Consider the following 13158-nt stretch of genomic DNA (forward strand, 5'->3'; position numbering starts at 1 on the left):
ATACAATGAGAGCCGCCTGCCCCTCTCCTCTGTGGCTGTGCCCTAGGAGGGTGCTCCAAAATTTCCCATACCCCTGCTCCTGTGCCCAGGACTTGATGATACCCAGGTCCACCCCCACCCACCAACAAAAATCCCATAGAGGGGGAAAAAAACGTAATCCAGAGTGAAGGTAGGGGAGTAAAAATGAGAACATTGACAAAACAAGATTGGTTGGATGATGAGTATATTAGGTTTTATTTTGCTATTTTCCTTATTTTTTTGTAAAATTATATTCCTTAATAAAAATTTAAAAATCCTCTACTTTGGAAAAGAAGTTAAATAAGGATTATCATAAAAGAATGGGGAAACTGAAAGCTTTTGGGGCAACCACAGTGCCCACTCTATTAATACTTTTTGTATATATCGTTGTTTCTTATTGTTTTAAATGATTCACTTGTTTATTTTCACAGTGTTGAATAAGAATTTATTTTCACAGTGTTGAATAAGAAATGAAGTCATAGGGGCACCTGGATGGCTTAGTCAGTTAAGCATCCAATTCTTGGTTTCAGCTCAGTTCATGATCTAATTCATGAGTGAGCCCTGCACCGGTCTCTGTGCAGACAGCACGGAACCTGCTTGGGATTCTCTCTCTTCCTCCCTGCTCTCTCTGTTTCTCAAAGTAAATAAATAAACATTTTTTTAAATGAGATTTTTATTCTTGTTATAAGAATTGTCATGGGGCACCTGGGTGGGTCAGTCAGTTAATCATGTAACTCTTGACTTCAGCTCAGGTCATGATCTCGTAGTTGTGAGATGGATCCCCAAGTCAGGCTCAGCACTGAGCATGGAGCCTGCTTTGGATTCTCTCTCCCTCTCCCTCTGCCCCTCCTCCGCTGTGCTATCTCTTTCTCTCTCAAAATAAATAAATAAACTTAAAAAAAAAAGAATTCATAGAGGTCAAAATTAAAAAGATTTACAAGGGTATATATACAGTGATAAGTCTCCCTGTGATCTCTGGCCCTTGTCACTTAGACTTCCATCCCATAGCGCCCCTCCCACCTTAACTTGGGATCAATGCTATCCTTTTCTCATACGCACCATTTTTTTTAAAGATTTATTTATTTTTGAGAGAGAGCACAAGCAGGGAAGGGGCAGAGAGAGAGAGGGGGGGACAGAAGATCTAAACTGGGCTCTGCCCTGACTGCAGCGAGCTTAATTTGGGGCTCGAACTCACAAACTGTGAGATCATGACCTGAGCAGAAGTTGGATGCTCAACCGACTGAGCCACCCAGATGCCCTTCATACTCACCATTTTTAATGGCCGCAAAACATTGCATTGTGTAAACATACCACGATTTATTGAATGATTTTCTTATTGTTGAAGCAGTTCTCATTTATTTATTTGCTTACTTATTTAATATATTTACAAAGCTTCCTGCGCTTTAGATCTTACATCACTGATTATTCCTTATTATGAACCAAATGTTTGTGTCCCTCCAAAATTCATATGTGGAATTTCTATCCCCTGAAGTGGTGGCATTAGGAAGTGGGGTCTTTGGGACATGATTAAGTCATAAGGATGATGCCTCAAAAATGGGATTAGTGCCCTTATGAAAAGACTTCAGAGAGCTCTCTAGCTTTTTCTGCCATGTGAGGGTACAAGAAAACAGCAGTCTGCAACCTAGAGAAGGGTGTCACCAGAACCAGGCCATGCTGGCACCCTGATATTGATTATCCTATCTCCAGAACTGTCAGAAATAAATGTCTGTTGTTTAAATAACCCACTCTCTGGGATTTTGTTATAGCAGCCTGAATGCACTAACACTTGCCTTTTTCTTTGGAATATTCAATTAATCTCAACCAGAGCATTTAAAACATCCTCAATCATCTGATTACTTGGAAACAGAAAACTTTCTGTCAACCCCCCATCCCACTTCACCTACCTCTGTATTACCCTTTGCTCCTTCCACACCCTGATCCAACACCTCAATATTCTATTGGAATAGACTACCTTTACCACTCAGATTTATCTACCCACTTTCCACTGAGCTTTCAGGAAGACAGCTTCCCCTCCAGGAAGTCAACCTGCAGGGATCAATCTCAGAAAAGTTAAGTCTACTTTTCTACTTTATGCTCTTAACTTAGTTTTCAAACACCATCTGTACAGTGATATCTCCAAATATTTATCTACCCCAGAATAGCTATATATGTACCTGATACCCCACTGGACTACCTCAAAGGCATTTCAAACTCTTCACGACATGATCTCCTCCTCTAAACTTGGTTCTATTCCAGTGTATTTATTCTGTTCCAGGGAAGGGTGCTATCATACATGCAATTGCATGAGCCACTTTTCTCTTTCTCATTTCCCATCTCGATTGATCGTCAGTTCTTATTGATTTTATCAGCAAAATATTTCTCAATCCATCCTGTACTCTCTACTTACAGACTCATCCTGCTAGCCCAAAAGACAATTACCTCTCACTTAAACTAACTAGTATTCCTAACTAGCTCTTCTTATGTCCTCTACCATGAATCTAATCCATTCTTCATACTTTAGGTGGAGAGACTTTTCCTTCTGAAGACCAATCTGATCACATTACTCCCACCAGCTTAAAATTCTCTAATGCCTTTCCACTGCCATTACAGTTAAGGCCCTACCATGGCTTTCAAAGCCCTGTGTGAACTTCTTCCTCTCTTGTTTCATCTCAGTGTACTCCCTTTTATTACATAGCTTTTAGCGACATTACTGAAAGATAACTTTCTTTAGGTTTCTTAAACATTTCATGCATCAGAGGATCTTTGCAAATACCTTTCTCTCCATCCAGAATGTTCCTCACCAGCCTTTCTCCTATGCATAGATACCTCGTATTTGTCTTTTTTTAAAAATTGTGCTCTTTTTAAAAAAGTTTATTTTATCTTGAGAGAGAGAGAGCGAGGGCACGCGTGCATGAACAAGGGAGGGGCAAAGAAAGAGACAGAGAAAACCCCAAGCAGGCTCTGATCCTGGGCTTGATCCCAAAACTGTGAGATCATGACCTGAGCCAAAAATCAAGAGTTGGATGCTCAACCTACTAAGCCACCCAGGCGCCCCTCTCTTATCCATCTTTTGATTCTTAGCTTAAAAGTCTGTTTCTTGGGAAATCCTTTCTAGATGTCCTCAGTCTACCACAGAATGGTTTGCCTTTCTTTCAGAGCATCTATCTCTATTTGTACTTATATATCCATGAGTGTAATTATTTGAAAAATATTATTTAAGATATATGGCGTAGTGCTTAGATCATGGGACGTACTCAACACATTCTTCTGAATGAATAAATGAGTATATTTGCTTATTAATCTTTGTCTTTATTTCAGATTATTTCTTTGGGCTACATTCCCAGAGGTGAAATGAATTGATTAAAATAACTTTTTTTTTTAATGGCTTAAAACAACATTTCTTATCTTGATATCTGTAGGTCAGGAGTCAGGGTGCAGCTTAGATGAGTCCTCTGCCTCAGTCTCTCACAAAGCTTCAAAATGTCAGCCAGGGCTGGGGTCATCTGAAAGCTCGACCAGAGAAGCTTCTGCTTCTGAGCTCACTCAGGTGGTTATCGGCAGGATTCAATTCCCCAGTGGTCAGAGGCTGGCCTCAGTTCCTTACCATCACAGAGGCTGGCCTCAGTTCCTTACCACACCATCACCCTCTGCATAGGGCTAAAAGGTGCACAACCATTTTACATGGCTTTCAATAGATGGATAATTAGATATACTCATAAATGAGTATGAAACATTCTCTCCAAAAAAGCCCATTAATGAATTAAAGATAATGTAGGAAAAGTTTTAAGTGGCAATTGTAATATTTTTTTTTCCTTTGGCCCCCTCTTATTTCAGCACTGTTACCTGACTTAAATCTCTATACAGAGATGTTTGTCAACATCGTACATGATATACATCACAGAAGGATACTAAACACCTGATTAGTAGATGCAGGATCCAAAAAGATCTTTGCAGATACAATAGGGGCCTCAGTATTCAAAGCTGAAATTCAACAGGGCAAGTATAGGATCCTGAACTTTAATTTAAAAATTCTGTTGATTGTATACTGAATGAGAGAGTGTGGCTGTTTAATGAGACCCGTGGCTGTTTCTTGTGGCTCGTCTCCAGAGTTCCTTTTTCTGGCTACTCTGTCCCTTGCCTTCCTTGAGTTGCAGCCTGCTTTGTTTTCCTTTGATAGCTGCCTCTGTACACTTCATTCCTTGCAGTTTGCACACTACCCTAGCCTGGCTTCTCTCATGGTCTCCTTAGTTGCCTCCTGATTGAGGCTGTTTTGAAGACAAGCACTAGTGCCCTTTGTGTTTTTGTAAATATAACATGTCAGCGCACCGCCCCCCGCAGGGCTCAAACTCACAAACCCATGAGATCATGAACTCAGATGAAACCAAGGGTTGGACGCTTACCGAGCCACCCAGGCGCCCTGTAACTTATGTACTTTAAACAAATGTGTATCCCCTCTATGTTAGGAGAGTGAATGTTTCACACATGCCCTTGATAAGGATTGTGTTTCAATTTTCTGAATCTTGTATCTCCTTACCTATCTTTTTCTTCTAGCTCTATCAGTTTCAGAGAAAAGGGTATTAAAAATCTACCGTTGGTGGTGGAACTTATTTTTGTTATTCTGTCAAGTGTAGATTTATTTTTAGTCTCTGTTGTCAGGTGTAGATTCAGGACTATTATAAACTTCTTGGTATTCTCTTTGACTCTAATAATGTTTTTTGCTCTAAAGGTTATTTTGCTAATGTTAATAGTGTTGTGACAGTTAATTTTATGTGTCCATTTGGAAGATCTTTTTGGATGAGTTAAAATTTAAATCAGTGAACTCTGACTAAAGCAGATTGTCCTTTATAACGTGAGTGGACTTCATCCAATCTCTTGTAGGTCTGAATAGAAGGAAAGGACTGGCAAGAGAGAATTCTTTGGCAGACTGCCTTCACACTTGATTTGCACCATCCTCTCTACTGAGTGTCCAGCCTCCCTGCCCACACTGAGATTTTGAGCTGGACACGCTCCATAATCACATGTGCCAACACTTTATAGTAGATCTCCTTCTACATATGTACACATATCCTATTGGTCCTGTGTCTCTGGATAACCTGGACTAAAACATAACAACAGCTTTTAAAAATTTATTAGGTATCTTTTTTCCCATTTCCTCCTGGAAATGGCGGTCTCCTGCAAATGGTGGCCTTTTAGAAATAGCAAATAGCCGTTTTGTTTTACCTTTTCATACAATCAAGACTTCTGTTTTTTAACCATTAGGTTTTGTCTGTTTATATTTTCTGTGACTGTGGCCATGGATCTGATTTTTGTGTTTTGTTTTTACAGTGACTGTTCTTTATTCTTTGCTTTTTCCTCCCCTGTTCTCTTCCTGCTTTTTGTCAAATTGATTGTTTTCTTCTTCCAAAAGTTAAAATGGGCCACAGAAAAATCTGGATTCTTATAAGTAAAAACCTCTATTCTTTAATAACGGAACTTATGATACAAAATGACCTTTAAAATTTTTCCATTTGATATTCTTGGTGTTGACTTCCACAGGACAAGTGAGAACATCCTCAGTTTTTTAGCTAATAACCTATGAAAAGCTATTTGGTGTTTTTTGTTATCCTTGGTGTGATAAACTGCCCTGTTCAACATTGTAGCCACTAGGCATGTATGGCTATTTAATGGAAACTATTAATTTAATTAAACTATTAATTTAATTAATTATATGTATTGTGTGTTTAAAAAAAATTTTTTAATGTTCATTTTTGAGAGGGAAAGAGACAGAGCATGAGCAGGGGAGGGGCAGAGAGAGAGACACACACACACACAGAATCCAAGGCAGGTTCCAGGCTCTGAGCTGTCAGCACAGAGCCCGACACGGGGCTCAAACTCAGGGACCTCGAGATCATGACCTGAGCCGAGGTCAGATCCTTAACAGACTGAGCCACCCAGGCACCCCTTATGTGTGTGTGCTTTTTTTAATGTTTACTCATTTATTTTTGAGAGAGAGAGAGCATAAGCAGGGGAGGGGCAGAGGCAGAGGGAGACACAGAATCTGAAGCAGGCTCCAAGCTCTGAGCTGTCAGCACAAAGCCTGATGCTAGCCAGAACCCACCAACTGTGAGATCATGACCTGAGCCTAAGTCTGACGCTTAACTGAGTCACCCAGGCACCCCATTTAATTAGTTACATTTAAATACATATTTAAAATTCACTCGTACTAGCCACATTTCATGCACTCAGTACCTCCACTTGGTCAGTGACTACTATTTTAGACAGTGCAGATTATAGAACATTTCTATCATTGTAGAAAGTTGTATTGGATAGGAGGTGATAAGCCTATCATAGTACTGTAGTTTCATACATCATGGAGCAGAGCTATTTGAGAGACTGCCTCATGTTGCAGAATTTAGACCTGACAATCTATAGCAGCATTCTTCCAGTGTCTTCTGCTCCTGTGGTGAATAGTGACCAGCATGGGGAGCAATGCCCACTATGGAGGTTATTGGGGGCTCCTGCCAGTGTACCCAGACTCTGGGCTTGGTGCCCACAGGATATTGGAAGTAATTTAAATGGGAGTAACAGCTTAGGGAGTGATGGTGATAACAGGGACTGAGGTGTTAGCTTCTGTACAATAGTGGTCTTGATCTTCTGAATGGAGTGGGGAGGCCAAGAAAGGCTGAAGCATTTCCAGTGGAAACCAGATTGCAAAGGGTTGGGCATGGACCAGACTGGGCTGTAGCATTTGGTATTCCTTTGAAGCTTTGACCTCCCAATCTTGTTGTTAGACTGGTTTAGGTCTCATCTGAACCAGCTAGTTAGGAGGTCTGCCCTGAGCCTGTTGCACTGCTGGCAAAAGTGACCAACAGCTGCAGTTTAGAACTAATTTAGGGGGGCATTGGCAGAGAACACCATGCTGGCCACCATCTGCCCCTGCATATCCTGGACGGGCAGGTGAGACTGTCTCTCTAGCTCAGGCAACATGTAACATTAACACCTATGTGCCCATTCATTGCAGGGACAGCTTTGCTTCTTGAGGAAGGAGAAACTGAGAAAGTCCAAGCTCTTTGTTTCTTTATTACTCCAGCGTCCGAGAAAAGAAAATTCCTCCCTTAACTTTTTCATTGTCAGTGGTGTTAGCCAGGCTCGTATTTACCTGGATCGCATTCTTCCATGTTTCAGCTGCTCAAATTTCTGTTTTTACCTTGGCTTGTGCTCAACTTCAGTGCAGAGCTGACAAAAATGATTTTCCCCCCACTGATTTCCTCATAATTCATTTCTTCCACACTTTGTTGGTATTGTCAAATTTTTTGCAAGTCATAAAGTCAAAGTCTGGATTCCCCACTGGTATCTATTGTCACCTGCAACTTCAGCAGTGTACTAAAGAAACCAAAGTTTTCTTTCAGGATGTCATCATCTGTATCTTCCTTAAAGTTTCATCGTTGTGTCAGGTGCCGTGGCAAGTACGGGAGTACAAGATGCAAGATAGGTTCGTGATTTGCCCTCAAGAAGTTGTCCCAATGGGGAGACAAATAGTTGAGAGAAAAGGTGTATCCTGCTTTGCATTTGTTTGACTTCGTTCTTCTTTAAATTTGACATGTGAACATACACTATTTCAACAGTTCATGTATCTGGAAAACAAATGTACCCAAACTAGGAGGAAGGCGAGGAAGGATTTAAGAACTGCGCAGAACCCCAATCTGCCATATAGGGGAGTGACAGAATTGAAAGCTGCTCCTGTACAACTCTGGAGGGCAAGAGAGGGCGTGGGGCCACCCAGCAAGTCTCTCCAGGAACTTGGCGGTAAGCCCGGTGTTGGCCAGGCTTCCCGCACTCACCACTCTACCCCAGCGTCGGCGTGGCCTCGGCGCAGAGCCACGGGCGCGCCCAGCGTGGCTACGCCTCAGGCGCGCGGGTCGGCCGGCTCGGAACTACAGTTCCCAGAAGGCCGTGCGAATCCGGGAGGGAAGCGGCGGCGGTGGCAGGAAGGGCGCGATCGGCGGCCGCGGCTGCCCCGTCAGTGATCGGTCCGGCAGGCTCCGGTCCCGGGACGGGGGAAGCGGCCCCGAGCAGCTCGTGCAGCCCCGGGCGTCAGCCGGGGCGAGCCGGTGGCTCCTCCCGCCGAACGGGCCGGGGCGGGATGTAGGGCGCTGGGCGCGGAGGCCGCCGGCGCGGCGGGGTGTGCGCGGAGGGCGCGCCGAGGATGGAGAGAGCGATGGAGCAGCTCAACCGCCTGACGCGTTCGCTGCGCCGCGCGCGCACCGTCGAGCTGCCCGACGGTGAGCGGGCAAGGGGGCTCGCCGTGTCGGGGCGGCTGTAGGGGGCCGGAGGGCGGGGCTGGGGCGCGGCTAGGTCGGGTGAAGAAACTGACCCGAAGCCGAGAAAACGCCCACAGTTACTTTCCTTAGCTGGGAGGGGCCAGGCTGGAACCCGCGGCCGCCCCTCGCCCGCGGCTCCCGCCCGGGTAGATGGGAGTTTGCGGGAGGTCTGGGCTCGGCGGGGCCCTGGTGCTGGAAGAAGCACGACCGAAGTCTCTCCCGGCTGTCGATTTAAGGTTTTAGCAAAGGGACAGAAATTTCAGTCGGATGGCGGAGACCCGGATCCAGAAAACATTACAGTTGTGGGGCATTTTACAGTCGCTGCTAGTTGGGGGTAGAGAGATGCATCAAAACAGTATTATTTGCTTTAAGTTGCAGAGCGAGAATTAAGTGCCTTTCTTTTCTTTTCGGAAATGTAGAGCACTATTGTATTTTGATGGTCAACAGATAAAAGGGTGTCAGATAACACACTAGTACTCTTAAAGTACTGTTTGTGTGTGTAGGTATGTATATGTGTATCCTTTAAAAATACGCGTGCCTGCCTGCCTTTTTCATTTATTCATCAGATTTAAGAGTGAGGCGAGGACCTTCCCCAGAGAGGAATAAGGCATGACCCTTGTAGTTCCGGGATTTTAATTCGTTGTGCCAGGGTTTCAGAATGGGTAAAGCACTAGCAATAAAGGAGGTGAGAAAACTGTTGTTCGCAGCCTCATGAATTCCCACCGTTTAGTGGCAGCAGGAGATGGCAGTGCCGCATGTAATAGGCTTTCGGTTCTGTATGCCCCAGCGAGAGAAGGGTTAGGAGGTTATGGCTGGTAATTTTTTTAATGCGTTGTATTAGTGTGTCTTTCATTTTTCTTTTTTCTTTTTTTTTTTTAAGATAGAATTCCTTTTCTTGTTTTTTTTTTTTTAACATTTTTTAAATGTTTTATTTTATATTATTTTCGAGAGAGACAGAGCGTAAGCAGGGGAGGGCAGAGAGAGAGAAAGACACAGAATCAGAAGCAGGCTCCAGACACCGAGTGTGTCTGCACAGAGCCAGATGTGGGGCTCGAACCCACGAACCGTGAGATCATGACCTGAGCCTAAGTCGGACGCTTAACCAACTGAGCCACCTAGGTGCCCCGTGTCTTTCATTTTTCAAAACTTTTTTTGAATTGCTGCCGGAGAGGTGACTTGTAGGTTATGGAAGGGGACCTTGGGAGAGAGTCATCAAACAAATAAATGTGGCACTGAGGACTTTAGGGGTAATTTTCATGAAAAATTCCCCCCTAGTCTCTACTTAGGATTAAGAATAGGGATGATTTGTGTGACTTTCTGAAATATGATTTTCTATTTGATATTCTGCTAGTATGAAGTAGTTGACTGAAAATAATGAATGATGTCAGTAACTAGACTTCTAGCTTGAACTTCTACATTCTGTGTTTTCTTTCCAGCTTCTACTTTGAGTCCATTTTTTAGGTGCTGTCCTCACTCATTTTCCACAAATTATTGGCGTAGGCTGATGAAGAACACAGCACGTACAGTTGAATTAACCAGGCACTTGTATTGCTTAGTTTAAATTCCACTATATTTTACACAAATATGATTTAGAAGACTTTGATAATGTATCCTGCTCGGAAAAGTAATGTATTTTCATTGTAGAAAATTTCAAGAAGAATAATTTTAAAAATCTGTTATTGTACCATTTAGTAATAAAGTGTTAGTATTTTATTTCCTTTTCTTAGTGTTTTTTTTCTCTTTGTCAAATTAAGAACCTACTGCATATAGTCTTTTGCTTTTAGAAAATATCACATTTTTTATGTCTTTAAATATGCCTGATGACTTTGCAGCATTTCATAAGATACATGTAACAAATATTGACTCTCATTTTTGTTTTGATAATAGATTTTATGAGGAGCAACTTTGTAGTTTTAAAGTCTTAGCCTTCCTCTAAATATTTCCTTAGGATTAATAAGTGGGAGAAAAATTATAGACCTCATTACATCGACATTTTTAAAGCTCTGAGTTATCACCCTCCCATAGAAAGTTTCACCAATGGTCTAGAGTCCTTGGAAACTAGAGTAGTAAGTAAAACTAAAACATTTCTCTCCTGTTGCTAGGCAAAAGTGGCATCTTGCTTACATTTGTTTCTGTTTCATTGTAATAATTTGTTCATCTTTTTCCTTTAGTTTGTCTTTGTCCCTAAGTTCTGATGTATCTTTCTGAATTTTCTGAGCTTGGCTCTTTCAAGTATGTAATATATGTGTGTGTGCGCACGCGCGTGTGTGCGTGCGTGTGTATGTTTTGCATTCTGGTTACACAAATCCAGCTTGTTGTGCTTGCATTTTAAAAGTTGCAGAATTAAGTCCTGAGATCTCTCTAAATTTAGAAAATAATCAGATACTGTACTTATTTTGCCATGTTAGAATTCAGTGATCAATAAACGTCTAATTGGAACACAATATTAAGGTTGGAAAGTTTTTAATCTCCTTTTACTCTAAAATTAACTTTGTTGCGTAGGATTAAATTGCGTATTTGATTTACTGAAACTGGATTCTGGTAGAACACATTTATGTTTCCTTGGGATGATGAAAACCTGAGTATCACCACTAAGTAATGGAGTGCAGGTTGTTCAGTCATCCTGGTCAGGGCTAACATTGGAATATTCTTGTGAGAGAGGAAGTGTAGAGAAAGAAATTAGGGATGTGGATTCTCAGTGGACGTTAAAAAAATTGGTTTATATTGTTTGTTTATGTGGAAAAAATAGTCCTAAACTACTGAATTTACAGTGAATTTGTTTAGTAAAATAATAGAACTTGAACCCATATTAGCATATATTTGAATGATGCTTAGGGTGATTATCAGTTTTTATTTTTTATTTTTTAAAATATTTTTTAATGTTTATTTTTGAGAGAGAGAGAGAGAGACAGAATGTGAGCGGGGAGGGGCAGAGAGAGGGGGAGACACAGACTCTGAAGCAGGCTCCAGGCTCTGAGCTGTCAGCGCAGAGCCTGACATGGGGCTGGAACCCACGAACCATGAGATCATGACCTGAGCTGAAGTCTGGCTCTTTTTAGTATCTGTGCTGCTGAAGAGAGCACTGAAGTCTGGCTGTTAACCAGCTGAGCCACCCAGGCGCCCTGTGATTATCACTTTTTAAAAAATCACTCCCATTTGATGGTTTTATAGAGAAATTGTAAATAATATAATGAACCTGAGCTCCCTGTTCTTAAAGGATTTCCTTTTAGTTGTAGAGTTCTGGAGCTTTATCAATTGATCAAAATGGTCACCATATCTGATAAACTGAGATTAAACTCTTCTTATCACTCTGAAAACTTTAAGTATATGCCTAATTCTTAACGTGTCTTCATGAGTGTGGAGAAGGAAGCATGTGACAACAAATTTTGTTCTTTCCTTTTTTTTTGTAATGTTTACTTATTTATTTTTGAGAGAGTGAGTGAGCTGTGGAGAGAGAGGGAGTGAGAGAATCCCGAGCAGGCTCAATCCCATGACCTTGACATCAGGGCCTGAGCCGATATCAAGAGTCAGATGCTCAACTGATTGAGCCATCCAGGCGCCCCTGTTCTGTTCTTTCATAGTATACTATTTCCTGGATAGTCTCCTTCTAGCATCATAGTTGTGGTTATATTTATTTCCTCATACTTTTAGTGTATGTGAACTGAATTTTTATAAGGTTATATGTGACTTAAAAAGTAAGATCTACATCTGAATTTTACCTAAATAAATACCCTTTAAGTAAAACCCATGTGAACCTTATGATGCTCATTCATGGTCACTTAAAATTATGTACTAACTTGACTTAAAAATTTTAATTCAAAATAAGGGTATTTTCCTTTTTGTGACTTTCTTTATTATGGAGGGACTTAATGAAATTGTCATGGTTTGGAAGTTCAGATGTTTATTAGGGCGTGTATCATATGAGAGAGAAAGAATGTTGCCATGTCAAGGGAGGCTTAGTGCCGTGTTTTTCAGCTCCAGGTGGTGACTCACTGATAGTTAATGAGAATAATTTATTGCAGTCAGCATTAACAAAAAAATTGAAATAGAAGAGAATAAATTAGAGTGTATTGTGCATAAAAGAATAAGTATGTAGGCCTTTTGTTTACTGTATGTAGTATACTGGGTGCACTGTAAGGTTTTTACTGTAAGGGCTGTGGACTCAGCCAGCTTTGAGTTTGAACTGAGCCCCTTACTGACACCATCACACAACTTGTTACTTAATGTAGTGCTCAGTTTTCTCATTTGTAAAATGGGGGTAATAATAGTACTTCCTTCATAAGATGGTTGTGACGTTAAAAGAGATGATGTATATAAAGTGTTTAGAACAGTGCCTTTAAGATTATGTTTTAGGGGCTCCTCCTGGGTGGCTCAGTTGGTTGTTTCGACTTTGACTCAGGTCATGATCTCAGGGTTTGTGAGGTCGAGCCCTGTGTTGGGCTCTGTGCTGACAGCTGGGATCCTGGAGCCTGCTTTGGATTCTGTGTCTCCCTCTCTGTCCCTCCCCCGCTTGCACTCTGTCTTTCTCTCAAAAATAATAAACATTAAGGGGTGCCTGGGTGGCTTAGTCAGTTATTTGACTTTGGCTCAGGTCATGATCTTACAGTCTGTGACTTAGAGTTCTGCGTTGGGCTCTGTGCTGATCAGCCTGGAGCCTGATTCAGACTCTGTGTCTCCCTCTCTTTCTGCCCCTCCCCAACTCTCTCGCTCTCTCTCAAAAATGAATAAACATTAAAAACAATTAAAAAATATTAAAAAAAATTAAAAAACCCAAAAGATTATGGTTTAAAACATGTGGGCTGTTACGATTAGGATTTTTTGTTATTATTTTTTTGTAGTG

General features: G+C 41.6%; 1 protein-coding gene across 7 annotated transcripts in view; it reads left to right on the top strand.

The window, feature by feature from the left end:
• The first annotated feature begins 7948 nt into the window (after positions 1 to 7948).
• The window catches only part of HACE1 (HECT domain and ankyrin repeat containing E3 ubiquitin protein ligase 1), a 121045-nt gene continuing 115835 nt past the window's right edge, over positions 7949 to 13158 (top strand). For all 7 annotated transcript variants that reach the window (XR_003419456.2, XM_027057183.2, XM_027057186.2 and 4 more), the window contains exon 1: positions 7949 to 8279. Coding sequence is in view for 6 of the 7 variants with exons in the window: in XM_027057183.2 (XP_026912984.1) it covers positions 8204 to 8279 (76 nt within the window). In the remaining variant the exon portion in view is untranslated. The remainder of the gene's footprint in view (positions 8280 to 13158) is intronic.

Source organism: Acinonyx jubatus, chromosome B2 (genome assembly GCF_027475565.1).
Source record: "Acinonyx jubatus isolate Ajub_Pintada_27869175 chromosome B2, VMU_Ajub_asm_v1.0, whole genome shotgun sequence".
NCBI lineage: Eukaryota > Metazoa > Chordata > Mammalia > Carnivora > Felidae > Acinonyx > Acinonyx jubatus.